Source organism: Capricornis sumatraensis, chromosome 3, assembly GCF_032405125.1.
Source record: "Capricornis sumatraensis isolate serow.1 chromosome 3, serow.2, whole genome shotgun sequence".
NCBI classification, from domain to species: domain Eukaryota; kingdom Metazoa; phylum Chordata; class Mammalia; order Artiodactyla; family Bovidae; genus Capricornis; species Capricornis sumatraensis.
In genome coordinates, this window is record NC_091071.1 from 98,163,568 (window position 1) to 98,190,312 (window position 26,745).

At 35.8% G+C, this 26,745-nt stretch overlaps 1 protein-coding gene across 1 annotated transcript in view; it reads right to left on the minus strand.

Moving 5' to 3' along the window:
* Positions 1-26,745, minus strand: part of KYNU (kynureninase) — a 118,496-nt gene that overhangs the window by 33,965 nt on the left and 57,786 nt on the right. The window contains exons 9-10 of the mRNA XM_068967958.1: positions 4,102-4,200; positions 3,260-3,333 (exon numbers count right to left, since the gene is read on the minus strand). Of these exons, the coding sequence (XP_068824059.1) occupies positions 3,260-3,333; positions 4,102-4,200 (173 nt within the window). The remainder of the gene's footprint in view (positions 1-3,259; positions 3,334-4,101; positions 4,201-26,745) is intronic.

Here is a 26,745-nt window from a genome sequence, read left to right on the forward strand (position 1 = left end):
GATTTGAATTATAATGCTTAATACACTAGATTGACACTGGCCTCTACTCATTATTTTTATTGACAAAATGTTCTTGGAAAAAGTCTCAGGTCACCAATTTTGAACAATGGCCAAAATGCCTATTTAAATAAACAAGCAAAAAATGGTGAAATTTCTTGGTACAGATGTAATTTGCCAGTTGCTACTGGGAACATCATATAAAATATATTTTGAAATTATTCACTTAATAGTAAACTTTCAGAATTCAGGGTTACAAGTTCCAGGATCCACTCTGATAGTACCCTTCTTCTCAACCTTGATAAACATTTATGCATTTTGTTTAACGTTGTACCTAAAATGCACCTAATGTTAACTTCCACTTCCATCCTGTCCTACCTCTTTATCAAAGGCTTTGGCTACACGATTATTGCACTATAAACATACGCTCAAATGATAGGAAAAAATTATACTCTAAGCATAGATAAAGAATGAATGGACCAGGAAAGTTATGTGTACTATTTATTTGAAATAACATGTTTAGCCACTAGATGTCACCCTTTTTTAAGCACAAAGTTTACTTCATAAAGTTAACAATAGAAGTTACATTGCACTTAGGGTAAAAGTTGGTACCATTGGAACTAGTCCCTCTAATATCACATAAAAAGAAACTTTAACAACTGATAAACAAAGAAACAACCACCAGTGTTTCCTGTAAGAAGGACTACCTGAGTCAGACTGGTTTGAGTCTTGTTGATCTCCAAACTAGATACTTAAAATGCAACAGAAGTTAATAGCATGTGATTTTCAAACTGTACAAATAGAAGATTGTACAAGCATGGCTCTTGTACAAATATATCATGAACACATATAAAGATCTCAATCAATGCATAATTAGCAGACGAGTCAGTAAGATGGTGAGGCCAGTAAAAGAGAGAATTCCAGGAATAGAGGCTTACAGGCTCAGTCTGAGCTTGGCCTTAGAAAATTCTTTAATATCCCAAAGGTCACAAACCATAACCTTTAAGGGTATGTTTCCTGCTTGAGGAGAAATGATCTCTACTAGGCAAAATTCTACAGGTTAACATGCAACTTCACAGTGAGGCAAAAAGATACTCACCCTAGATGTATGGATCACCTATCATGCTTCAGTGGCTGTGCTGTTTTACATGCATTATCCGATTTTAACCTCACGATAAGTTTCTATGAGGCAGATGCTTATGTTCTCTTTATCGAGAGACTAGAACACTGAGAAATCAAGAACATTCTTCAGGACCAGCAGGTGAGTGATCAGGTTGGAGTGTAAATCTGCTCTGTCTATATAGTCTTTCTCCTGGGAGCAGACTTAACAGTTATCTACTGGAGAAGGAAATGGCAACCAACTCCAGTATTCTTGCCTGGAAAATCCCATGGACAGAGGAGCCTGGTAGGCTACAGTCCATAGAGTCACAAAGAGTTGGACACGACTGAGTGACTTCACTCACTGGGTCTAGAGGATGTTGGGATTCTATAAGATGAGGCACGTGCAGGCATACTACAACCCTTCTGCCCTCTCTTGTTCCTCATCCATGAAGGGCAAATACTGGTGAAAGAACTCTGAAGTGCAATAGAGATGCTGTAAAATCAGAGTTTAACTGCTAAGGCTTGCATTCTCTAGAATTTGTGTACATTACTTACCATACCCCTGCTTCCCTTTGCCAATTCGTCTAGTGCAGTTTAAATAAGTGGAGAGTTGGATATGCTCAGGTGGTGAGTTTTCACACAAAGGCAGGCAATATCTTACATACCCTCTATGTGGAAAACACTTAGGCTAGGTAAAATGTTATCAACGGTGTTGTTTATAAATGAAAAAAAAAAAAAAAACAGACCTTTAAAAACTTGCATGGTAGTCCTAAAATACACATTTTGTATTCTTTCCAGATAATTTGGGACAAGGGGAGAAATCTAATGTTGTCATTGTTTAGTTGTTCGGTGTCCAACTGTACTACCTAATGGTAGTAGCCATGGGTAGCTACTCACGAGCTGCCTCATGTACTGTATCCCTCCAAGCTCCTCTGTCCGTGGGATTTCCCAGGCAAGAATACTGGAGGGAGTTGCCATCTCCTTCTCCAGGAGATCTTCCCGACCCAGGGATTGAAACTGCATCTCTTGCCTGGCAGGCGGACTCTTTACTGCTAAGCCAACAGGGAAGCCCATAGCTAAGATATTCTTTGCAGAATCTGGAAGAAGGGGAGAAATCTAATGTCCTGACAATATATTCAAGGTAGATGAGTACCTAACAAATATCTGTCTAAAAAATGCTCTATGGAATTTTAAAACTTTAAAATCTTGAAGAAATTTAGATATAATTAAATGAGCTGTAGAAAATCTTCTTAAATTTGTATGATTTATATGCAGAGAATCTCAAAAATGTGAGGGGCTCCAAGGTTTATTACTAATTCACTTTCAATTCTCATAAAGATTATACCATTCAGCCAGTGACTGAGAAGATTTGGAAAATTAATCAAACATTATTATATTACCTGTTAGGAGTCTAGACAGCCTACTCATCACACACATTCTGATACAATTTTGAAAGGATTTTTTTTACAGAATATTATTTTTTTCTCCATACCAGATAAAAATAATAGAAACACTTAAGAGTTCCCCAGTCAAATAAAAATGTTAAATTTGTTGGTGTATCACATTTGCATTTATACTTGCTCTAAAAAATGAATAGTGCTATATAAAAACTGAAAAGTATTTCTTTTTATGTAGTCAGTCTGTTGTTCAGTGTTCAGCTTCTTCAGTTTTCATGGATTATAAAATCTTTTAGGACAGAAGATATTCCTTACAAGACCATGTTATAAGATTCCAGCGTTAAAGGTAGATGTAATTTTAATAATCATGTACCACTTTTAAGCTCTATTAGGCACAGCTCTGTGTTGCCTTTGATTTATTCATCAATGTGAGAAACCCGGACTTTTCTAAAGTCTAATTTTTGAAAAAAGCTAAGTAGTCTCTCTGCATTAAACCATCTGCTCTACATGATTACAGGGACTCGTTTTTAGCATTGAAGCTTCCCTTTTGTGATTAAATTTCTTGTTCAACCAAGTAAACTCTGGAAATCATTTATTTCCGATAAAGCACATCATTGTTCACAGAGTAGTAAAATAATTATAATCAACCCAGATTCTTATTGGATAGCATCTTAAAGAACACATGTGAATTTAGCACACTAATTAATTCAAATTCATTTAATTCATTTATCCATCACCAAAGAAAATCTGAAGATAGTACTCACGCAGGTTTAATTGTATAGGCATGTTTTTCATGGACAAAGGCACCAGCAAGACCTCCTGCTCCTGTATTTAAATACTGGATAGAGAGTAAATTAAACTGTGTGGGTTTGCCTAAATAAATATGATAAAAATAATAATTTGACTTTTTTGTTATGAAATCAACTTTGGTAAGATCAAAATGTGTGATTAATTTAACTTTTATTATAAAAGAGAATTTGGGGTTATTTTGTTCAAAGAAAAACAATGAAATGTAGCATTATTAATTAGGAATAAATAGCTATTACTATTTTGGCCAGTTTTTGCCCCAACTGGTAGATAACAGTTCAGTCCTACTGACAGTTATCTGATTTCAAAGCTCATTCATTTCAATTATTTTGCCACAAAATATTTAAATAATAATAAAAGATTATGTTTTTAAAATGCTTAAGATCACTTCTATTTCTATGCTCCCTGTCAATAAACTTGTCTTCAAATGTCAATATAAAGTTGATTTCATAAGAATTATCTTTAACTTATGTAGAAATTTCTCAACATATTAACAAAACACTAGATTAAATTTGAATTAAGTTCTAAGTATGGAGGTATTGTCCAGAACTTCCTGATTTTATCATAGAAGTCAGAGAATTGAAGGAATAAATACTCTATAAAGGATGGAAATACCAAAACTTAATAACCTATACTATTCATTAGGTGATTCTACAACTAACTAAAGTCACAAAATACAGTAATGAAGGAAATGGAAGTAATTCAAATACCTAAAATTGGTCACTGATCCATTTTTACATTTAGATTAATTTTAGTGTGGACTAAAAGGATATAAATATATGAACTAGTCTGTTGATACCTTGTAGGAGCACCAGCAGGCAAAATCAACTCCCCAGTCATGTAAGTGAAGTTCAACATTTCCAACTGCATGTGCTAGATCAAAGCCAACAAAACAACCCTGGGGAAGAACATAATAACATTTTGAATTTGCTTAATGATTCAAAATAACAAATACAAGTATATTTAAGAAAATTGTTGAAAAAATGCTGTACTATAAATGCAGTTTATCCTTTGGTGACTTAGCAGCAGCAGCAGGAGCAGCAGCAGCAATGACTCACAAAGTGTTTAATCATAAAATCTTGGGCATTCTCAAGACCCTTTCAGGTCAAAACAGTTTTCATACCAGGAAGAAGACATTCTTTGCCTTCTTTACTGTGATGACTTTTGCACTGATAATGCAGAAGCAATGATGTGTTAAATTGCTCTCATCTTTGCACAAATCAAGGTATTCAAAACTTGTATTCTCATTGTGTGCATTCAGTTACAGCATGAAAAGGTTAATTTGAGTTATATATCTCCTTGGTACAAGTATAAAAATAATACATTTGTATAAAATGTCAGTACATTAATTTTATTCTTTTAAGGTTTAATATGGGAATTATTCATAAAACATTTAACAATATCCTGAAGTAGGATGTCTGTCTCAAAGTAATGCACTCATGCAGTTATTTGAGTTGCAAGCGAAGTTACCCACTTTAACTTCATAGAAAGCCATTTTTGCATGAAATAGCATCTTACAAACAAATGATAGTAAATCATACTTAGGTATTTGAGACATATTTTGAAAAATGAAGTGAGTCTATCAATTTTAGGAAAATAACTTGCAGGATTTGTTGCCGAAGGAAAAAAGTAGTTACAAAGAGAAAGTGGAATTTTGGAAAAATTGTGTCCATTTCCATAAATATGATCATTTCCCAGTATTTAAAGATATTTATGGTGAGTTTAAAACTAACATATAATTTTAAAAAGAACATATAATGAAATATGAAATATTTAGAAAATATACATAACTTAATGAAAAAGCAAGAGAGTTCCAGAAAAATATCTATTTCTGCCTTATTGATTATGCCAAAGCCTTTGACTGTGTGGAACACAATAAACTGTGGAAAATTCTGAAAGAGATGGGAATACCAGACCACCTGACCTGCCTCTTGAGAAACCTGTATGCAGGTCAGGAAGCAACAGTTAGAACTGGACATGGAACAACAGACTGGTTCCAAATTGGAAAAGGAATATGTCAAGGCTGTATATTGTCACCCCGCTTATTTAACTTATATGCAGAGTACATCATGAGAAATGCTGGGCTTGAAGAAGCACAAGTGGGAATCAAGATTGCCGGGAGAAATATCAATAACCTCAGATATGCAGATGACACCACCCTTATGGCAGAAAGTGAAGAGGAACTAAAAAGCCTTTTGATGAAAGTAAAAGTGGAGAGTGAAAAAGTTGCCTTAAAGTTCAACATTCAGAAAACGAAGATCACGGCATCTGGTCCCATCACTTCATGGGAAGTAGACGGGGAAACAGTGGAAACAGTGTCAGACTTTATTTTTGGGTGCTCCTAAATCACTGCAGATGGTGACTGCAGCCATGAAATTAAAAGACGCTTACTTCTTGGAAGGAAAGTTATGACCAACCTAGATAGCATGTTAAAATGCAGAGACATTACCTTGCCAACAAAAGTCCGTGTAGTCAAGGCTATGGTTTTTCCAGTAATCAAGTATGGATGTAAGAGTTGGAATGTGAAGAAAGCTGAGCACCGAAGAATTGATGCTTTTGAACTGTGGTGTTGGAGATGACTCTTGAGAGTCCTTGGACTGCAAGGAGGTCCAACCAGTCCATCCTAAAGGAGATCAGTCTTGGGTGTTCATTGGAAGGAATGATGCTAAAACTGAAACTCCAGTACTTTGGCCACCTCGTGCAAAGAGCTGACTCATTGGAAAAGACCCTGATGCTAGGAGGGATTGAGGGTAGGAGGAGAAGGGGATGACAGAGGATGAGATGGCTGGATGGCATCACCAACTCGATGGACATGGGTTTGAGTAGACTCCGGGAGTTGGTGATGGATAGGGAGGCCTTGGTGCTGCGATTCGTGGGGTCGCAAAGAGTCAGACATGACTGAACAACTGAAATGAACTGAACTGAATGAATTGATATTTTCCAAATGATCAAGACATATTGTTACATATTATGCATGGATAAAAGATCTGTTCAAAATGAAAAATCAGCCCATAGATTTTAATGTAACAAAGCATAGAAAGATCATTGATTTGGTTTCACATTTCATACTACAAATCCTAGGAAGTTCTTGTCAAATTCTGGTATAGGATCAAAGAATATTCACAGTTAACTGAAAAAGCTATTATATCACTTGTACTTTTTCTAAATATATATCTGTACAAGGTCCAACTTTATTCTTATATTTCACAAAGAAAAAAAATCAAGAGATTTAATGCAGAAGATATATAAAACCAGCTGCCTTCTATTAAGTCAAATAGCAAAGATTTACATTTCTATGTAAAATATATGCCAAATATAAAACATTCTTTTTTGGTCTCTTTTAGAAACTACATTTTTACCCCCTAACAATGTAATATTTATGTCAGTATGTAATGGGTTTGTGTTTTTGTCCTAAATATAAAATATATTATAAAGTTGTTTTTATTACAAATATAGTAAATGTAGGTATACATAAACAATATTAAAACCTCTTTGAGGAGTTCAATAATATATAAGAATGTAAAAGTTTCCCATAATTGAAAAAGACAAATGTACCCCAATGTTCATTGCAGCACTATTTACAATAGCTAGGGCATGGTAGTGACGTCAGCTTAAACTAGAAGCATCCGTGCAACCAAGTCCTGCCTAGTTTGGTTAACATAAAGTTGAGCAGGTGGCTCTAGCGGTAAAGAACCCAACTGCCAATGCTGGAAATGTAGGACACTCAGGTTCGATCCTTGGGTCAGGAAGATCCCCTGGAATAGGAAATCACAACCCACTCCAGAGGGGCCTGGGTTGCACACAGTCTCTTAGAGTTGCAAAGAGTCAGATATGGCTGAAGCAACTTCAGTTCAGTTCAGTCACTCAGTCATGTCCGACTCTGTGACCTCATGGACTACAGCACACCAGGCTTCCCTGTCCATCACCAACTCCTGGAGTTTACTCAAACTCATGTCCATTGAGTTGGTGATGCTATCCAACCATCTCATCCACTGTCGTCCCCTTCTCCTCCTGCCTTCAGTCTTTCATATCATCAGGGTCTTTTCCAACGAGTCAGTTGTTTGCATCAGGTGGTCCCAAGTATTAGAGTTTCAGCTTCAGCATCAGTCCTTCCAATGAATATTCAGGACTGGTTTCCTTTAGGATTGACTGGTTGGATCTCCTTGCAGTCCAGGGGACTTTCTAGAGTCTTCTCCAACACCACAGTTCAAAAGCATCAATTCTTTGGTGCTCAGCTTTGTTTCTAGTCCAGCTTTCTCATCCATACATGACTACTGGAAAAAGCATAGCTTTGACTAGATGGATCTTTGTTGGCAAAGTAATGTCTCTGCTTTTTAATATGCTGTCTAGGTTGGCCATAGTGTTTCTTCCAAGGAGCAAGCATCCTTTAATTTCATGGCTGCAGTCACATTATGCAGTGATTTTTGGAGCCTCCCAAAAATAAAGTCTGCCACTGTTTCTCCATCTTTTTGCCATGATGTGATGGGACCAAATGCCATGACCTTAGTTTTCTGAATGTTGAGTTTTAAGCCAACTTTTTCACTCTCCTCTTTCACTTTCATCAAGAGGCTTTTTAGTTCTTCTTCACTTTCTGCCATAAGGGTGGTGTCATCTGTGAATCTGAGGTTATTGTTATTTCTCCTGGCAATCTTGATTCCAGCTTGTGCTTCATCCAGCCCTGCATTTTGCATGATATATTCTGCATATAAGTTACATAATCAGGGTGACAATATACAGCCTTGATGTACTCCTTTCCTGTTTTAGAACCAGTCTGTTGTTCCATGTCCAGTTTTAACTGTTGCTTCTTGACCTGCATACAGATTTCTCTGGAGACCCATAAAAACAATGCTATTTTTGAATCTATGCTATGTTCTTCCTGTACAGTCACTTGAGACCTGGATAATCTCTTACTGACTCTATTTTGTCTCAATTATTTACTTGAATGGTTTCAAGTATTTTGTATGTCTGCCTGATAAAACTCGGTGGTGTTTTAGAATGTAAGACTCTTTACACTAAATTCCTAGAAGGAAAGCATGGAGCAATAAATTTATACTATCCAAACTATACTCAAGTAGTACTTTCTTAATTTAATTGCGTACCATCAAAACTACTTTCCTCTGTAGATCAAAATGTGAAAACATTTAGCTAGATACTATAGTGATTCATTCCACATTAAGACAACTTTGTATATCTAACATGAATTTTTTTGAAAAGTCATTAAATGAGGGTGTTTATTTTGCAAACATGTCTTACCTCTGAGTTCTATTGTTAGCTTACTAAGAGCACGTATAATAATTACCTTCTTAAAACATTAGACTTCCTGCAACTTTGAAGAACTACATTTACTGACTGATGTTTTTTGAAGTTAATAATTGCAGAAGGACCCACTTTTTGATTGTTCTAATACCTCTTAAAAATAAATAACTCCGAACAGCTATTACAGGTACTTTCCTCAGAATAGGGACTTCGCTGGTGGGTGGCTCAGACAGTAAAGTGTCTGCCTACAATGTGGGAGACCTGGGTTCAATCCTAAGGTCAGGAAGATCCCCTGGTGAGGGAAATGGCAACACTCTCCATTATAACTCTTGCCTGGAAAATCCCACGGATGGAGGAGCCCAGTAGGCCACAGTCCATAGAATCACAGAGTCAGACATGACTGAGCAACTATATTTTGCTTTCCCCAGAATAGAGGGATGCAAGCCATGACCTTTTTAATAAATAAAGTAATATTTGAGGACAGGTAATCTCATTTGTTTAGATATTGTCTATGGTTGCTTTTGCAAGCACAAATGAATCATTGCAACAGAGATCACATGAAAGGAAAGTCTGATATATTTGCTATTTTGGCCATTACAGAAAAGATTTGCTGACCCCAACCCTATAGCATCGGTTTCCATGGAGAAAACTCAATATACTGGAGAGTCGGTTAATTAGAAAATTTACTCATTATAATGTGACCAAAACTAGAATCTCCTAAAAGAAAAAAAGGTTCTTACAGGTATTTTACTTCCCAAACACAAAAAGTGAGTTTTTATAGCACAATTTTTCTTAGGAAACTCAAGGAATAAAAAGTCAGCACCTATATTATCAGCTATTTATAAAGAATAGCCTGATGAAGAAACTATGTAACTTCACTCACCATATCATGTTGTTAAAGGCCCTGTGGTCACATATGTGGCACAATATAAAAAAAAATCACTTGTGGCTCCTACAATATATTTTAATGCAAGTGAAATTCTTTCCCCATGGATGGCAGAGAACACAAGTTATTTAATGCGATTATTTTAAGTAAATGACCTTAAGATACAAACTTGAATGGATCGTCACAAAGTGATTTTACAGAAGTTTCACTAGATGGCAGCATCTTAAAACACTAAGAGTTTTCCGAAACACTGTATAGCCATTCAGTTAATATTTTTATTATTTTAAAAGAAATAGTAGGGAAAACAATATGAATATGTGAAAACATACACTGCACACTTGAGTGCATACTTTATGCAATGCTAAAATAGAAATAAAATATTTTCAGCAGTTTTGGATTAATTACCCACAATTGCTCAGAATCTCATTGGTAAATCCTGGAGAAGGGAACGGCTGCCCACTCCAGTTTTCGGGCCTGGAGAATTCCATGGACTGTATAGTCCATGGTATCGCAGAGTCAGACATGACTGAGCGACTTTCACTCACTCATTGATAAAAAACAGTGACAAATATAAATGATAAACGACATTACAAGCACAGCGGTTTTCAGCCACCATGTCACCTGGCTTTATAGTCAATCCCCAAACTACGGAAGTAATCTTCTAACTATTCTGATTCTTTCCATCCTGCCTTCTTCCAATGAACTTTCTAAATCATACATTTGATTGTAAGGCTTCCTGTGTTCTTCAGTGATTCCCCCATTCAATTCAGAATGTAACTCATTTACCTTGGTATGGTTTGTGACCTGAGTCTTTCCAGCTTTCTATCTCACACGCCCTACACCTATTTTCCTCTTCTTGCATAAATATTCTCTGTCTCTAGAGTATTCTTTCCCTTCCCATTTGCCTGAGTAGCTCAGATTTTGATCATAAGATAACTTCCATAGGAAGATACTTTGCCAAACCTCTCTCTTCTCTCATAGTTCTGGTTACATAAATCTTTTCTAGCAATTTTCCAATCTTACTATTTTTCTATTTTTACATAATATAAATTCAAGTACTCAATCGTTGGATGAATAAGTAAACAAAAGAACATATAATAAAGCCAGACAATTGTCAATAAATATTATGTAAACTGAAGCTAAATGTAAAAGAATATTATTTGGTATCCTTTATTTCTGTTTCAATTTTATTGCATAAATCATTTATTCAGGCTTGGAATCTTTTAAAATGATGTTTCTTGGGCAATCAATAGTAGCTTAAAATATTTTTAAAAATTTCTTTCAATAAAACAAGGCATATCATGAGTTTTCTTTTTGACCATCTTCAATAGCACAATACTAAGAATTTTTCTAACCAGTATAATAAAACACATAGGGCCTGTGTTGAGATTTCTAGGTAGCTATCTCACTGTCTCTAAAATTTAGTTTATTATTTTTTATCTATTAAAATGAAATATGGAATACGGCTTAATTTTATACCTCGTAGCATTCAAGTCCTCATAACTTTGTTGGTTTATCCTATAACAAATTGACTTTGGACTGATATCATTATTTTCTTCTTTATTCACTCCCCCAAAATCCTATAAATTATGAAGATCATCAATAAGTAGCAAATTTGGTGTGAAAAGGGTAATTATATAAGATACTTGTACCTATACGCAGAACTGAAAGCCAGGTCGTATGCATTTGTATGTTCATATAATTGTTAAAATAATAAAATACTTAAGATAGGTAAGTAGCCTCTGGCCCACTTGAGTAACCACCTAGGTTACTTAGGCAGTACCTGCAAAGGATGCATGTCATGTAGACCGTGGCCATTCCTATGTGCGAGCTGGGTGCGCGTCCAAACTTCAGGATACCCTTGGAAGTGGCATTAGCATCATGGTGGGTAAATTACAGGTGCCTGCAAGATTCCTTCAAGACTAGTAATTGGATACTAGTATTAGAAGTATGACTGCTCTCATGACTGTTTATGGGAACTACAGTTTCCACACCATACCAAGCAGATCTTTATGTATTCTAAATGGTACCTCTGCTTCAATATAAAGTCACAGGAAGCAATTGCAGAAGTACATTGCTATACATTTGAATAATGCTACCTTAAAAAGAAAGACTGGTAGGAAAATTTGAAGACAGTGAATGAAATTTTCTTTTAAAAATGACAGGAGTGTGTATGTGTGTGTGTGTGTGTTTGTTCATCTCTAGATAAATAGGATAGACAAAGTGGGGATTAAAAACAATTGGTTGGCTAGTTAGTTTTGATCCTGGCACTTCCCAAAGAAGCTCATAATTAAGGAGATGTTGAATTGTTCTGGAGTGGGGTGAGATTGAGGAAGAGGCAGATGAAAGGTGGTAGGGTTTCTTGCCACTGTCTTGAAGCACTAAAATTTGTGAAATTCATTCAACTGCTATGGTTCAAAATAATGCACAGATACTAAATTAGGAAAGAAAAAAAAAAGAAGAAGAAATACTCTGTAAGAGGGGCCTCTATCAGTCCTGTAAATATAGTATATCATTTCAGAGTGAATTTTTATCCTGAAAGTCTTTCCTTTCACCCAGCATAGATTTATTATGATTTTCAAGTATCTTCCTCACTTTTTTTCCTTTTCATCCAACTCTGATTGTAAGCAGGAGTGAAGTCACTCAGTCATGTGGCAAAAGTACTGGAGTGGGTTCCCGTTTCTTTCTCCAGGGTATCTTCCTGACCCAGGAATCGAACCTACATCTCCCTCATTGCAGGCAGATGCTTTACTGCCTGAGCCATCAGGGAAGCCTATAAGCAGGAACTCTGCATTAATTCTTGCGTGGTGTTTATTTTTTACTTAAAGTCAATATGTAATCTGTATAACATTTTCCTTCCCCCAATTATCTAACAGAGCTATCTACTATTTTGTTGTTGTTGTTGTTTTGAATTAGTATGTTAAGCCTTCTCTTATTTACAGCAAGAGTTTGATAGGAATAGCTGTTCCTCAATATTAAAACAAGTAGCAGTACAAAAGGAGAATAAACTCATAAGTTAAAAGTACACAACACAGTCTTCCAAGTGGAGCTGCGGTAAATATTTTAGAAATCAAGTAGCTTGGCAACTAGAACCAACGTTTAAAATTTTAAGGCAGAAGCTGAACGCTACTCAAAGCTACTTTAGCTCTGAGGCTCTTAAAGATAACATATGATTCCAGAAGTAAATAATCAGCATATGTACTGCAAGAGAAAAACTACACACAATATCCCCTCCAGCAGGCTTTGACTTGATAATTATAAATGCTCATATTGAAGTTCAGCAGCAAACAAGAACAGAAACAAGAAAAACTGGGAGAGTAGACAAGATTTTACTCTAGACTATATGATGAATTATTCTAAGGTTAAGGTGTAACCATTTGAAATGTATCTTCTATCAAAATGTTATTTTAAAATGTAAGTGTACAGAGAAGAATGATTTCCCCAATAGCCCTTACACTACATGATAATTTGGTAAGAAAAGTACCTTTTTCTCCTAGAGCTATTGATTGATGGTATTTATGCGCAAATCTGTATAGAGGAGACAATAAGCACTAATAAACCAAACATCTGTGCCTCTCATGTGGGCTGTTCCTAGGGATCTGGGGAGCCATGACTATACTTGGGAGTTTCCAGAGAACTGAATTTTGAAAAAGATAAGATATTCAACAAGGGGGAGTTTTGAATCAAAAAAGAGTCATAACAAAGGCTGGCACAGATATGAAGGAGTTCATTAAATTAAAATGAGTACCTTTAACTTGAAATTGAAATCAGAATAAATGCTTTCACTTGCTGACTTAAAAACTCTGGTTTGGATTTGTGGCTTAGCTAAGAAGTGAAAATGAAATCCATTCTGAAATATGTATGTGTCAGTCTGTACAAATTAGAGTAAAATGGTATTAGGATTTTGTTACCTTCTTACATCAAGCCATACTTGCATATTTTCAGCAAGTATAGTAGCTTACAGCTATAGTTAACTAAAAGAAAATATGAAGGATGTGTTCTGTTGGACAAGTAACAGGGAAGTGACAGGAGGTGGAATATTGGGAAGAAGAGAATGGACACGGGCACATCCTAAGGAGCTTGTCTTTGCTTGGAAACCCCAGAGTCCTGAATGGGGTGGTAGAACTCCACTTCCTGAAGATGAGTAGACCTCCACTCCACTCACTGAAGATGGCCAACCTAGTGCATTTTTAGACACCTTTCCAGGCTCTATTTATGTCATAGGAAAGACGGCCTCTATTTTTTTTTTAATTAATTTTTATCTCAAGCTACTCTGTTTAAATTCCAGAACTGTTTTAGCTATAGAGTTTACATAGCTAACCAGGTAGCCTGTGGGGAGCACTGGGAACTAGAGTCTGGAAGAATAGCTCTGTCTTAATAGCTATGCGCTCTAGTTCTGTGAGTAGATGCCTGGAGGAAAATGATAGTTTCTGAACTTGAGTGGGACTACATCTCCCATGCTATCTGACTTATTCTTGAGTCAATTTGCAGTGTGTGGTTTTGACCCAATCTTTAAGATGAACTGGAACATGCACAACTCTACTTTTTGTGGTATTAGACTAGATTGATATTCTAAGACATTTTCACAGATTTGTTTTTACCTTTGACAAGTACTAACACAGTCTAGAGCAGTTTCCTTTTTATGTGCCTCTATGCCCCATATGACTCTTTAAAGGCAGAGACAGTGGAGTTTTTCTTAATCTGTTCTCTCTGTCCATCTGTCTGTCTGTCTCTTTCAAATCCTGGAATCTGATATTAAGTGAGGGGTCAATATACCTGTGACACAATGAAGTTTCAAGAGAGTACTCTGTAACTCAGGTACCATTAAAGGGTTCAGGGGATTTTCTATTGAAATTCTCCCCAGTGTCATGTAGATTAGCTTCCCAATCATGTAGAAGTTGGTGAGCTCATTTAATTAGAGAGAGGGCTCCTGCAAACACAGCTAAAAGCCCCAAAGAGCTGCTATCAGGAATGGCAATGACATTGTCATTGGTGAGAGCTATTACCAGTGGAACTACCTAAGAGACCCATCAGAAGGAGACCTCTCAGTGTCTCGGGGCACCTCTTAAAGAGAGAAGTTGGAAGGAGTGTGTTGAAGTTCTGAGTTGGGGTACTGTTGAATGCTGGCACTGACAGAATCTTATTCAGCAATAATTCTGATTCTTATCCTTAACATCTAGGGCAAAGTAAAAACTGTGGTTTTCAATATTCTCTAAACTGAAGAGATGATCATGCAGCCCTGAAGACAGGGGCCTCAGTTTCCCAAGGGAAAATAACCAAGAAAGAGGGCTATAAATGTTTTCTTAGACTTTCCAAATGTTGAGACTGCTTTGTCATTACACATTAAGTTTGCCGATGTAAAAGGAGAAAATATAGTGGAAAGAGAGGTATGGAGCCAGACTCCAGTTTCCCAGATGGCTAAGTCAGCTTGAACAAGTGCTTAACTTCTCTCAGACTCAGTTTCCCTCAGTGAAATATGGGAAAAGCTCCTTGTTAGCCTAGCTGGGAAAATCGTAAATATTACATCCCAAGTACCTAAAGCACAGTAAGCCATCAGCAACACCTAGTACTATTACCTTTGTACAAAGCACTCTTGCAGAAACTAGATTCGTCCTTTTAGCCTGACTTTTTAAAAAGTAAAGACTGATGAGACTGGCAGATCCAGAGATGAGAAATAGAAAGTAGGAGTATTGGGAGCATTTTGCTAATGAAATTTAAGCTGCGGGGGGAGGGGTGGTGTCCGTTAAGAAGGTCTGAGACAGAGCTAAGAGCTAACAGCCACTTGGGCAGGAACAGTAAAGGATTTGAGAGAGAGGGAAAGAGAAAAAACCCTTCAGACTCTAAAGTGTGTAATTTGCAGGTAAAAATGTCTTACTACCTAACAGAGTGTGCTTTCAAGAGTAAATTTCAGCTATTTCTTTTACCAGAAAAAACAGCTATTGTCTCCTCTATTTATTGTCAGAAGTAAGTGCAAAACCAAAGAAGAAAAATAAAACAAATTGAGTAATACTGTTCTCTTCTAGAGTCTTTCTCCAGCTGGCAAGGTTCTCACACAAAATATAGTTTGTTTGATTTATTTTGGATACCCAAGATGGGAAAAATAGCTCAAGGTAATTTTTCAAGCTTAATTTAGTTCATTCAATGTTTAATAACTTAATGGAGTTGTCTGCATGCCCTAAGTATGTCAAAGAGTAGAAATGGAATTTGAAAAAGAACTCAAATTTTACAACAAGTATTTTGATTTTTTTAAATTAACCATTATAAGTAATTCTTCAGAATTTTCTGATTCTAATTAAATAGGAGCATAGTTATGCTTTTTATGCAATATGTGATCCATAAAACAGCCTAATCCATTCTTACTGATATACACATTTATCCATTCACTGACCAAATAGGTATGCATTTAATGAGAAGTAATTATGTATATGAAAAGCACAAGTATGAGCCTGTGAAGTTTGTAACGTCTACCCTCAATCAGTCATTGAACATTCTACTTACAAAGCTTCCTAAATTTTATAGATATGCATATAAATAATTACAAGATAGTGCAAAATGGGACCAGTAATACATTTTCTATCATGCTATGGAAATATAACAGGGAGATAGATTTAGCCTGACACAGAGGAATGAGAAAAATTTTATGACAAAGATCAAGGATCGCCCCTCATGTTTCCACAGGAGTTAGTCAAGAAATATTGTGAGTCGAGCCTATAAGAAACCCTCCTCTTTACTCATTTTTGTAAGAATGCTGCAATGTAAGTAGAAATATATACGCCAGCTGTCACTCTGCTTCAGTGCTGAGGTCAGTAGGTGGAAATGGGAGTTGTGTGGACGAACTAAAGTTCCATCTAGTGGGCAGAGCTATGACTCAGTCTTACCACTTGTTATCCGAGGGTAATGTTGCCAAACATGTCATTTTCAGAAGGTATTTAAAACTAGGAGTTTTCATATGAAATCATTTGATCTGTCATTATTGGCATGTAATTAAAATTTTTTAATGTACCACATTTGCATACACAAAAAGGGTCAGCAATTCTCTAGGACCAGTCATAACCTGTGAAGCAGATAGTGGTTGAGCTGCGATAGAGGAATAGAATCTTCATATGTGGAGTTCTAAGAGCAAGGGAAACTAAGAATAAAGGCATAAACAACAGTGTGACATCTGTACAGAAAACATGTGAAACATTTGGTTTAGCTTAAATATAAGTTTGTGAAGGAGAGCAGAGGAAATACAATATTAAATTAAGTATATACACAATTATAAAAAGACTAAAATGGTTTGAACTACATTCCACAAATGGTAGACGAGTGATGGGCATCATGTGAGAAAAATGAGGCAAGGGATCAAATAGGAGACACCAGGACCCAATCACAACCTTCCCAATAATGGGTAGTTACTTTTCAGGTGAGTGGAAACCTTTAACCTTTACATATCTGTTTTATCTACCTATCCTGTTATACAATGGTTTTCAAGCAACTATTTAATTTGTCCATCATGTGGAAATGGTGCTCTATATTGAAGAAAGCACCATTGTGATTAGAAATGAAAGTGTACTCTTCCCTAATATGGTTTTCTAGTGATTACTATGTCAATCTGAATGCTCATTTTCTCAACCAAATTTGCTTATATTATTAAGTTTACTACATACTGAACTTGATAATATTGCAAAGAAGTTTATGGAATAATTCTTAAAGACATCATTCTTTAATTTCTTCCCTTAAATCTAGTTTTTATAGACAATGTTATAGTTATCCTCTTTGCTCACCACCTTACTTAAGATAATTTCCTAAGAAAATGAACATTGCCTTCTCAGCTCAGTCTTTGATGTTGTTTGCATGCATAATTTACCCGATTAAATAAGGATAACATGAAGAAGGACATTAAGAGAAATATTACATTTTATTGGGGATTTTTTTTTTTCCTGCTTAAAGATCTTTTGAAATTCCACCTACATTGATTGCCATGAAACACACATTTTTCTTTCCATTCTTATGGTGGTTAGTGATTAAATTAAAATGTATGTGTACATTTCATGTTGAAACACTTTCATTTTTCAGCTTAACAAAGACTTAAATCACCCTTCCTTTGTTTAATCAAGTGGCTAAACAACATAGATCTTAAACCACTCCAATATTTTTGCCTGGAGAATCCCATGGACAGAGGAGCCTGGCAGGCTACAGTCTATGGGATCACAAGAGTTGGACACGACTGAGCAACTAAGCACAGCCTTAGTCTAAGGCAACTTAAGTATTTTGTAAAATGCATGTCATCTAAAAGAAACCCTAAGTATACACTTTCGTTTGGGGAATGCTGGGTTTGGATGGGGCTAGATCAGAAGAAATAATTATCCACCATGGCTTTGATGAGAGTGGTTGCCAAAGCAACGATCCTGATTGACAGTTTGGAGTCTTGCTTTTCTCAGATCTGTAATCCTAAAACATCTTGAGTGCAAATTTCTCTTCTATTGAGAATTAATCAATCTTCCTCACATGGTCCATTTAATGAAAAGCTTAAATTAGATAAAACAGCTGATGAAAACTTCTTAGGGACAGCTCAAAATTTTTAGATTCTTGGGCATTGATCCTCACAAACATTGACTCCAGGCTCCTACTTGGATAAACTACAGAGAGTGTATTTTGTATTTCTAAACAGAATAATCCTTTGCTATTCCCCAAGTAAAGTATGGTTAGTTAATGAGATGCATCTAAAATTTAGGTCACTTTTCCCTTCTCCCTCTCTCTCTCTCTCTCTCTGTCTCTGACTCTGTATGTACGTGTGTGTATGTGTGTTATTATTATTATTTTTTTAATCCTCGTATTCTGTGGATAGATCGAAATCTGGGTGAAATAAGAGTTCAGTACAGATCCTTCATTTCTGATGCTTATACAAATTTTGTCTTTAATATCACTAAGATAAAATGTTTAAATAAGAGTGATCTATGAAGATATCAGAAAACATTTCATTTGGTAAGAAATGGATCTGTCCTCTGGTACCCCCATCTTTTGAATTGTATCATGACAGAGAGTTTTAAACTTTTTGCATAGGGACTGCAGATGACCCTTTATTCATCTTATCCCTACCTATTCCTGTAAGTAGGGCATATCTTTTCAAAATTAAAACAAAACACAGTTTGTTTCATGGTCTAAAAACTTTCAGTGGCTCCCTATGTCTTTAAGAGAAGTTCAAGACATATAATATAGCCTAGTGGGCCCTTATTTACCCAGCCTCTGTCTGCTTTATAGACTCATTTTTTATCATACCTTTTCTATCAAATCATACAGCATTTTCTACAATCAAATTATACTGAAATATTTGCTTCCTTGCAATTCTTTTTTTTTTTTTTTTTTAATATCCAAAATGGCTCTACCATTTTTTCTGTGCCCTGGAGGGGTTTTTAGCTAGTTAATTCCTACTCATAATTTTAGGATTTGCTGAGGTCTCATCTTGTCTGAGAAGGTCAGTCTAACACTCCAGGCTAAATAAGGAGTTCCTATTTAGAATTCTATTATTATAGTTTACTCTTCAAATATTTACTGATAGAAAGAATGGATAAAAGATTCAAATGTGTATTGCTCTATTATAGAGAATATAGAGACAAGATTCTTTTTATGCACTAAGGACAAGATCCTGTTTGGTGAACTGGCAGTGACTTTAATAAGATAATGGCTGTATGTACTACAATTTCTAGTAAAGATTACTTAATGTTGAGCATTTGAATATTAAATCTTTTCAGAAAGCGTTTATTCATTATATATAAAAATTTCCTACAACATGCCAGTTTATGTTATAGTTGTATATAAAAGTATCTGGTACTGATTTTTCCTAACTGATTCACTGCTCAAATCTTGGTCTCATACAAGTATTATTGATATTATTTTTTTCTAATAGTCTGTGAGAATTGACTTCTAGTCTTCAGTACTAGAAGCATCTCAGCCAAGCTTCCTGTTGAATTTTGAGGTTTGATCAATTATTTGTCTCCTAAAAAGTCTCAAAAAATTTTAACAATAATTTAAACCTCCCCTGAAGATAAGTGGATGCATCAATGAAGTAGCCATTTATATATGCGTGTTATTTAGATATCTCAGTTTTTATTAAAAGATGTAAAGCTAAAATATGTCTTTCTTTATTATAATGATGTCTTTATTCATATTTCTGCTTTTGTCATATATTATTCTGAATCCAGAATTAATTCATTCTGTATTTAAATTTTGTGGTTATAATTGCAATTATTATTTATTAATAATTTAGGCAGCTTATAGTTGGGTCTAAGAGGTGTTCATACTCACACCCACTAGAGAGTGCCACACAACAAAGGAGAAGCTTTGCAAACACAGGGTTGCAAAATTTAGTTTTCTTTTTGGCTGTGATTTGCATTTCAAGTTTCTTTAGGCTAAAAGAAACTAACATTCCAGCATCCATATATGGTAAAATAGTGTAAAATATATGATAAATAAGATAATTAATCATTCATTCAGTCAAAAAATATTTATTTGGAACCGCTGTCTGCCAAGGCACCATGAGTTCCAGAGTGCTAAAGGACATTTTGTATGGCACTGGAGAGGGAAAGTGGAATACAAACATTTGGCAATGAGTTTATTTAGGGATAAGATTATTAAAAGAGTTGTTAGTTCATTACCTAAATAAAAAAAAAAATTCGGTCTAGTCTGATGAATCCTAACCACATTGCTTCTTGTTTTCTTTCATAATCTAGTATAGAAGTGTCCAAGTAGAGTAAGTTCTGAATATTTCACTTTCTAAGGATTCATTATTTCTTTGCTTTTTTTTTTGTAGGTTGGATATTACACTGTGATTTTTTTATATATGCTGATAATGTTTACTTATTACTCGCAATGCACTGTTTTGGGAATAGTACCTTGTTTCTGCTTAGAGCAAATACATGAAGTAGGCACTGTTACTTTCCCCATTTACTAAGTGGACAAATGAAGTCACATTGGTAAATGAATTAAGCCACTTAAACTATGCTAGAAACTAATAGAAAGGCATGGGCTCAAGGCCAAGTCAGCTCTGTCTCTACTATCTAAGTATTTCATTAATGCAAATGTTTCACTACTTTCAGAATTATAGTATAATACTCCATCAGCAAGCAAAAATACCTGAATTGCAGGTGGCAAAGCTAATAGCTATTTTTCTTGAGCACACAGATATCCTTCATTTCCCAACAATGACCATACATTAATCAATGGAATACATGTGGAAATAAATCCCATTCCTTTGGCTGAATATTAACAGAAGTTCTAGGATATGAAAGCCATAGGATACGAAAGCTATAGGATACAACCCTGAACCCCTGGTAACCTGATTCTTGATTGCTGCTTGAGCAAGTGATAAACATTTATCACAGTGAAGGCATTTATGGCTCTATTTACTTGTCACCAAGACTTAGTCTACCTTCTCTACCAAGAGTTTCCATTGACAATAATTTCTAATTAACTGTTTCTTATCATAGTCCAGGTTGAGAAATTATTTGTGAGAATTATTATTCATTCCACCAGATGATCTAGATTTTCTTTTTATTTCTCTCTCTTTACGTTTCATTATGTTACCTATTAAATTTCCCATGATTTGGTTTCAAATGGTTTGTGAAATGGGGCATAAAACAAACATGAAAAAAAGAAGGAAAGAAGGAAAAATTAAAGAGGGCTAGAAGAATAGAAGTAATGATGTTCCATGGGGGTATAATTGGAAGATGCAAGAAGTACTGTGTGTTTGTTAACCCAAACCCCTTCCCAGCTCTGTTTTTAGCCTCTCTTTGGTTTAGGTCCATAAAAGCTAAAACCTCCTTTACTCATGCTTTCTCAAAGCTACTGCTTCAAAAAGCATTGAATCATAAACTGGAAAGTGCTAGGATTTTTTGGAAAGACTTTACACTTTGGATGAAAGGGATGGACAAAACTGTAGTGCTCTTTCTCCTCTCTTCTTTCTTTATGCTTTAAAGAGAACTGTGATATCTGGATTTGGGACAACTCTCCTAGCAACTATGATGTGAGAAATCTGAAGGACATATCAGAAAGCCCTGGAGATGTCATACCAATGTTACTGAACTGCTTAGTGGATCCTAGCAAACTCCTGCCTCAAATCTTCTGTTGTGAGAAAAATAAATTTCTAATTTTCAGCTATTTTTTACTCTGGGACTTTTTTTTTCTTGCAGCTGAAAACCTTCATAATTGATTAAGGAATATTAAAGGAAAGACTGACTCTGAGAGGAAAGAATTAAGAAGAGATTGGTTGAAAAGGTAAAGAACAGGAAAATGTCAGGGTTGAGTCTATAAAGGATTATAAGGATAGTGGTGTGAAACAATAGTGGTATTTTGGAGGGAGACAACTCTGGAGCATACTGATCTCAAGGTGCATATAGAACTTCTGAGTGTAATAGTTAGGTGGTCATAAATAATTTTCAAGTGTAGGAGTAGCCTGTAGCTTTTACTTGGTAGTGAAAGTTGACTGGTGACAAGAGTCAAAATCTCTAGGGACAGTAATTCAGAAGAAAATAGGGAACACCCAGTGAGTGTAGATGAGAAGAAATTATTAGTACAAATAAGTAATAGAATATTACAAATAGTAATACAAATAAGTTATATATAAATATATGTAAGGCAGAGCTCCAAGATAGTAGGTTGGCCAATAATACAAAATTAAGTAGATAGCTTCAGAGACAAAATATGAACATGATGACTCTTTTCACATTCTGGCCTTCCCTTATAATATGGCTCTCTAACCTGATCTTATGCTCAGTTTTCATTGTCATGATCCCAGGTCTTCTCCTCAGTTAAGTAAAGCCTCAGCATTCTCTAAATTCATTGTGTGACTCGAGGCCACACTACACTACCAGTTGTTGTTTGATTAACTTATTAGTTTTCCTTTTAGATGATCATTAGAAATCATTTATCTTCTCCTTCCATCAAAATCAATTTCTATACTATTTATAACAAAGAGATAACCAAATGAAAAACTGGACAAGACACTTGAACAAGCACTTCATAAAAGAAAAAAACAAACAAACTTAGCAAGTACACATTTGAAATATCCTCAATTTCACCAATAGTTAGAGAAGTTTATATTAAAACTGCAATGCATTATGATTACAAACTAATCACGTTTGCTACTGGTGGGAATGTAGAGTTACAGAAATTCATGGTGAGAGTGTATGACCAATTGATATAAACCTTTGGAAAGTTGTCATTGTTGATTTCAATTTAACATACACCTACATTATGTTCTAAGAATTCCAGTTCTAAGCATGTAACTCAGCAGTGGCCACAGGACTGGAAAAGGTCAGTTTTCATTCCAATCCCAAAGAAAGGCAAGGCCAAAGAATGCTCAAACTACCGCACAAGAGCACTCATCTCACAGGCTAGTAGAGTAATGCTCAAAATTCTCCAAGCCAGGCTTCAGCAATATGTGAACTGTGAACTTCTAGGTGTTCAAGCTGGTTTTAGAAAAGGCAGAGGAACCAGAGATCAAATTGCCAACATCCGCTGGATCATGGAAAAAGCAAGAGAGTTCCAGAAAAACATCTATTTCTGCTTTATTGACTATGCCAAAGCCTTTGACTGTGTGGATCACAATAAACTGTGGAAAATTCTGAGAGAGATAGGAATACCAGACTACCTAACCTGCCTCTTGAGAAACCTGTATGCAGGTCAGGAAGCAACAGTCTGAACTGGACATGGGACAACTGACTGGTTCCAAATAGGAAAAGGAGTACGTCAAGGCTGTATATTGTCACCCTGCTTATTTAACTTATATGCAGTGTACATCATGAGAAATGCTGGGCTGGAAGAAGCACAAGTGGAAATCAAGATTGCCAGGAGAAATATCAATAACCTCAGATAAGCAGATGATACCACCCTTCGGCAGAAAGTGAAGACGAACTAAAAAGCCTCTTGATGAAAGTGAAAGAGGAGAGTGAAAAAGTTGGCTTAAAGCTCAACACTCAGGAAATGAAGATCATGGCATCTAGTCCCATCACTTCATGGGAATTAGATTGGGAAACAGTGGAAACAGTGTCAGACTTTATTTTTTGGGGCTCCAAAACCACTGCAAATAGTGATTGCAGCCATGAAATTAAAAGACACTTACTCCTTGGAAGGAATGTTATGACCAACATAATATATTCAAAAGCAGAGACATTACTTTGCCAACAAAGTTCTGTCTAGTCAAGGCTATTGTTTTTCCAGTGGTCATATATGGATGCGAGAGTTGGACTGTGAAGAAAGCTGAGTGCTGAAGAATTGATGCTTTTGAACTGTGGTGTTGGAGAAGACTCTTGAGAGTCCCTTGGACTGCAAGGACATCCAACCAGTCCATTCTGAAGGAGATCAGCCCTGGGATTTCTTTGGAAGGAATGATGCTAAAGCTGAAACTCTGATACTTTGGTCACCTCATGCAAAGAGTTGACTCATTGGAAAAGACTCTGATGCTGGGAGGGATTGGGGGCAGGAGGAGAAGGGGACGGCAGAGGATGAGATGGCTGGATGGCATCACCGACTCGATGGACATGAGTTTGGGTGAACTCCGGGAGTTGGTGATTGACCGGGAGGCCTGGTGTGCTGCAGTTCATGGGGTCGCGAAGAGTTGGACATGACTGAGTAACTGAACTAAACTGAACTGAATTAACAGAAATGGGTATGAATGCATACCCAAAGAAACTTATAAGGATATAAATTTATAAGGATAGAAGAGAATTTATTGTATTAGCCCTCAAATGATTAAAATAAAGAAAATTAAATGGTGATCTATTTCATATAATACAATAATACACTGAAATGAAAAGGAAAACACTCAAAACTACTGTTTGAACAAAAATGGATGAACTTCATAAATATAGTAGTGAGCAAATAAAAAGACATAAAACAGTGTATGTTAATCCATTCATATGAAGTTCAAAGATGAACAAAACTAATATATATGTTTATATTTATATACATGGAGGATTCTGAGTTTTATAAATGTTCTAGAAATTTCTTGATCTAGGTGATGGTTATAAGAGTTCAGAATAACTCATCTAGCCACTTATAATTTGTGATCTTTTTGGTATATATGTATTTCTTTAACATATTTTTCAAAAATCCTATCTCCCACTTCTCTTTCATTTGAAGTTTCTACTTGAAAATCTACTAATGTTGGATTTTATTAATCAATCAGTTTTGGTTCCAACCATATTTCTGGAAACTTTACTTTTTTTTCTTAATCTCACTTCACTTCAGTTCAGTTCAGTTGCTCAGTCGTGTCCGACTCTTTGTGATCCCATGAATTGCAGCACGCTAGGCCTCCCTGTTCATTACCAACTCCCGGAGTTCACTCAGACTCATGTCCATCAAGTCGGTGATGCCATCCAACCATCTCATCCTCTGTTGTCCCCTTCTCCCCCTACCCCAATCCCTCCCAGCATCAGAGTCTTTTCCAATGAGTCAACTCTTTGCATGAAGTGGCCAAAGTACTGGAGTTTCAGCTTTAGCATCATTCCTTCCAAAGAAATCCCAGGGCTGATCTCCTTCAGAATGGACTGGTTGGATGTCCTTGCAGTCCAAGGGACTCTCAAGAGTTTTCTCCAACACCACAGTTCAAAAGCATCAATTCTTCAGTGCTCAGCTTTCTTCACAGTCCAACTCTCACATCCATACATGATCACAGGAAAAACCATAGACTTGACTAGATGGACCTTTGTTTGCAAAGTAATGTCTCTGCTTTTGAATATGCTATCTAGGTTGGTCATAACTTTTCTTCCAAGGAGTAAGCAAGTGCCTTTTAATTTCATGGCTGCAGTCACCATCTGCAGGGATTTTGGAGCCCCCCAAAATAAAGTCTGACACTGCTTCCACTGTTTTCCTTGTTCCCCATCTATTTCCCATGAAGTGATGGGACCAGATGATCTTAGTTTTCTGAATGTTGAGCTTTAACCCAACTTTTTCACTCTCCACTTTCACTTTCATCAGGAGGCTTTTTGCTTCATCTTCACTTTCTGCCATAAGGGTGGTGTCATCTGTATATCTGAGGTTATTGATATTTCTCCCAGCAATCTTGATTTCAGCTTGTGTTTTTCCAGCCCAGCGTTTCTCATGATGTACTCTGCATATAAGTTAAATAAGCAGGGTGACAATATACAGCCTTGAGGTACTCCTTTTCCTATTTGGAACCAGTCTGTTGTTCCATGTCCAGTTCAAACTGTTGCTTCCTGACCTGCATACAGATTTCTCAAGAGGCAGGTAATCTCACTTAGACATTCATAATAGTGACTCTTTAATGGCATGTTTTTCTCCCTCAAATTTCCCAACTCTTTCTTGATTGACACCTTTAATTTTCTTTCTCTCTCTTCAGCTTTATTTTCATAGACCAGCCAAGAGAGCTATGTAAAGCTACCTTTTAAATACTTTTTAAAATCTTCATTGAGAATGAAAGGAATTGTCTAGCAAGAGTATAAATATCTGTTAAAATAATTTTGATAATGGATAAATTGAAGTCAGCTACATCACCATTTCACTTCCATAGTATCCATCACTTCTGTACTGTTGCATTTATATGGAACTACTCATTCCTACCTTGCTTTCTATGACTGAAAACTCAATGAGAGTCCTACCTAGTAGGTGGCTACTACATTTTATAAGTGAAAGAAAGCCTGCAAAATACTGAAAGAATGGTTTCAGCATCGAAGTAGTTGAATGGGAGTTACATATAATATCTAGTAAACAGATTTATTTTGCTTTTTTATGAGAAATCAAAGAAAATTTATATTTAAGCCACGTTCTTAACTTCATGCTTGTTGAGGACAGTAGAAAGTGGGAGGTAACCACTATTTAATAGCAGAATATGTGCAATCTAATAGATACTTCATAATCATCACTGCATTCATCAAGTGGGTTCTGTTATTGCAACTAACGCTTTTGAAAACTAAGACTCAGATAGGTCAAGTAAGTTGCCCAAGTTCATATAAAATTAACTGACCTAGCCAAGATTGGATCCTCAGACTGAGTGATTCCAAGACCCACCATCTTTCTTCTCTACCTTTCTGCCTCAATTCTATGAAAGTTAATGAGACATGCATGTATAGTAAGGTGATCAGGGACTTCTAATTACTTGCATAACATTTTAAAATATTATATTTTATTGAACTATGTTTATTTTGGTGCTTAAACTTTAATATCTAAATTAAGAAGATATCATCATTATATCTTTTGTAATGCACCACTTTCATATTTATCAAATCATTTGGAAGTTGTGGTTGGAAATTCCTAGAGACCGCTGGTAATGGTGCTAAATTTCTTTTCATTAGTTCCATTCAT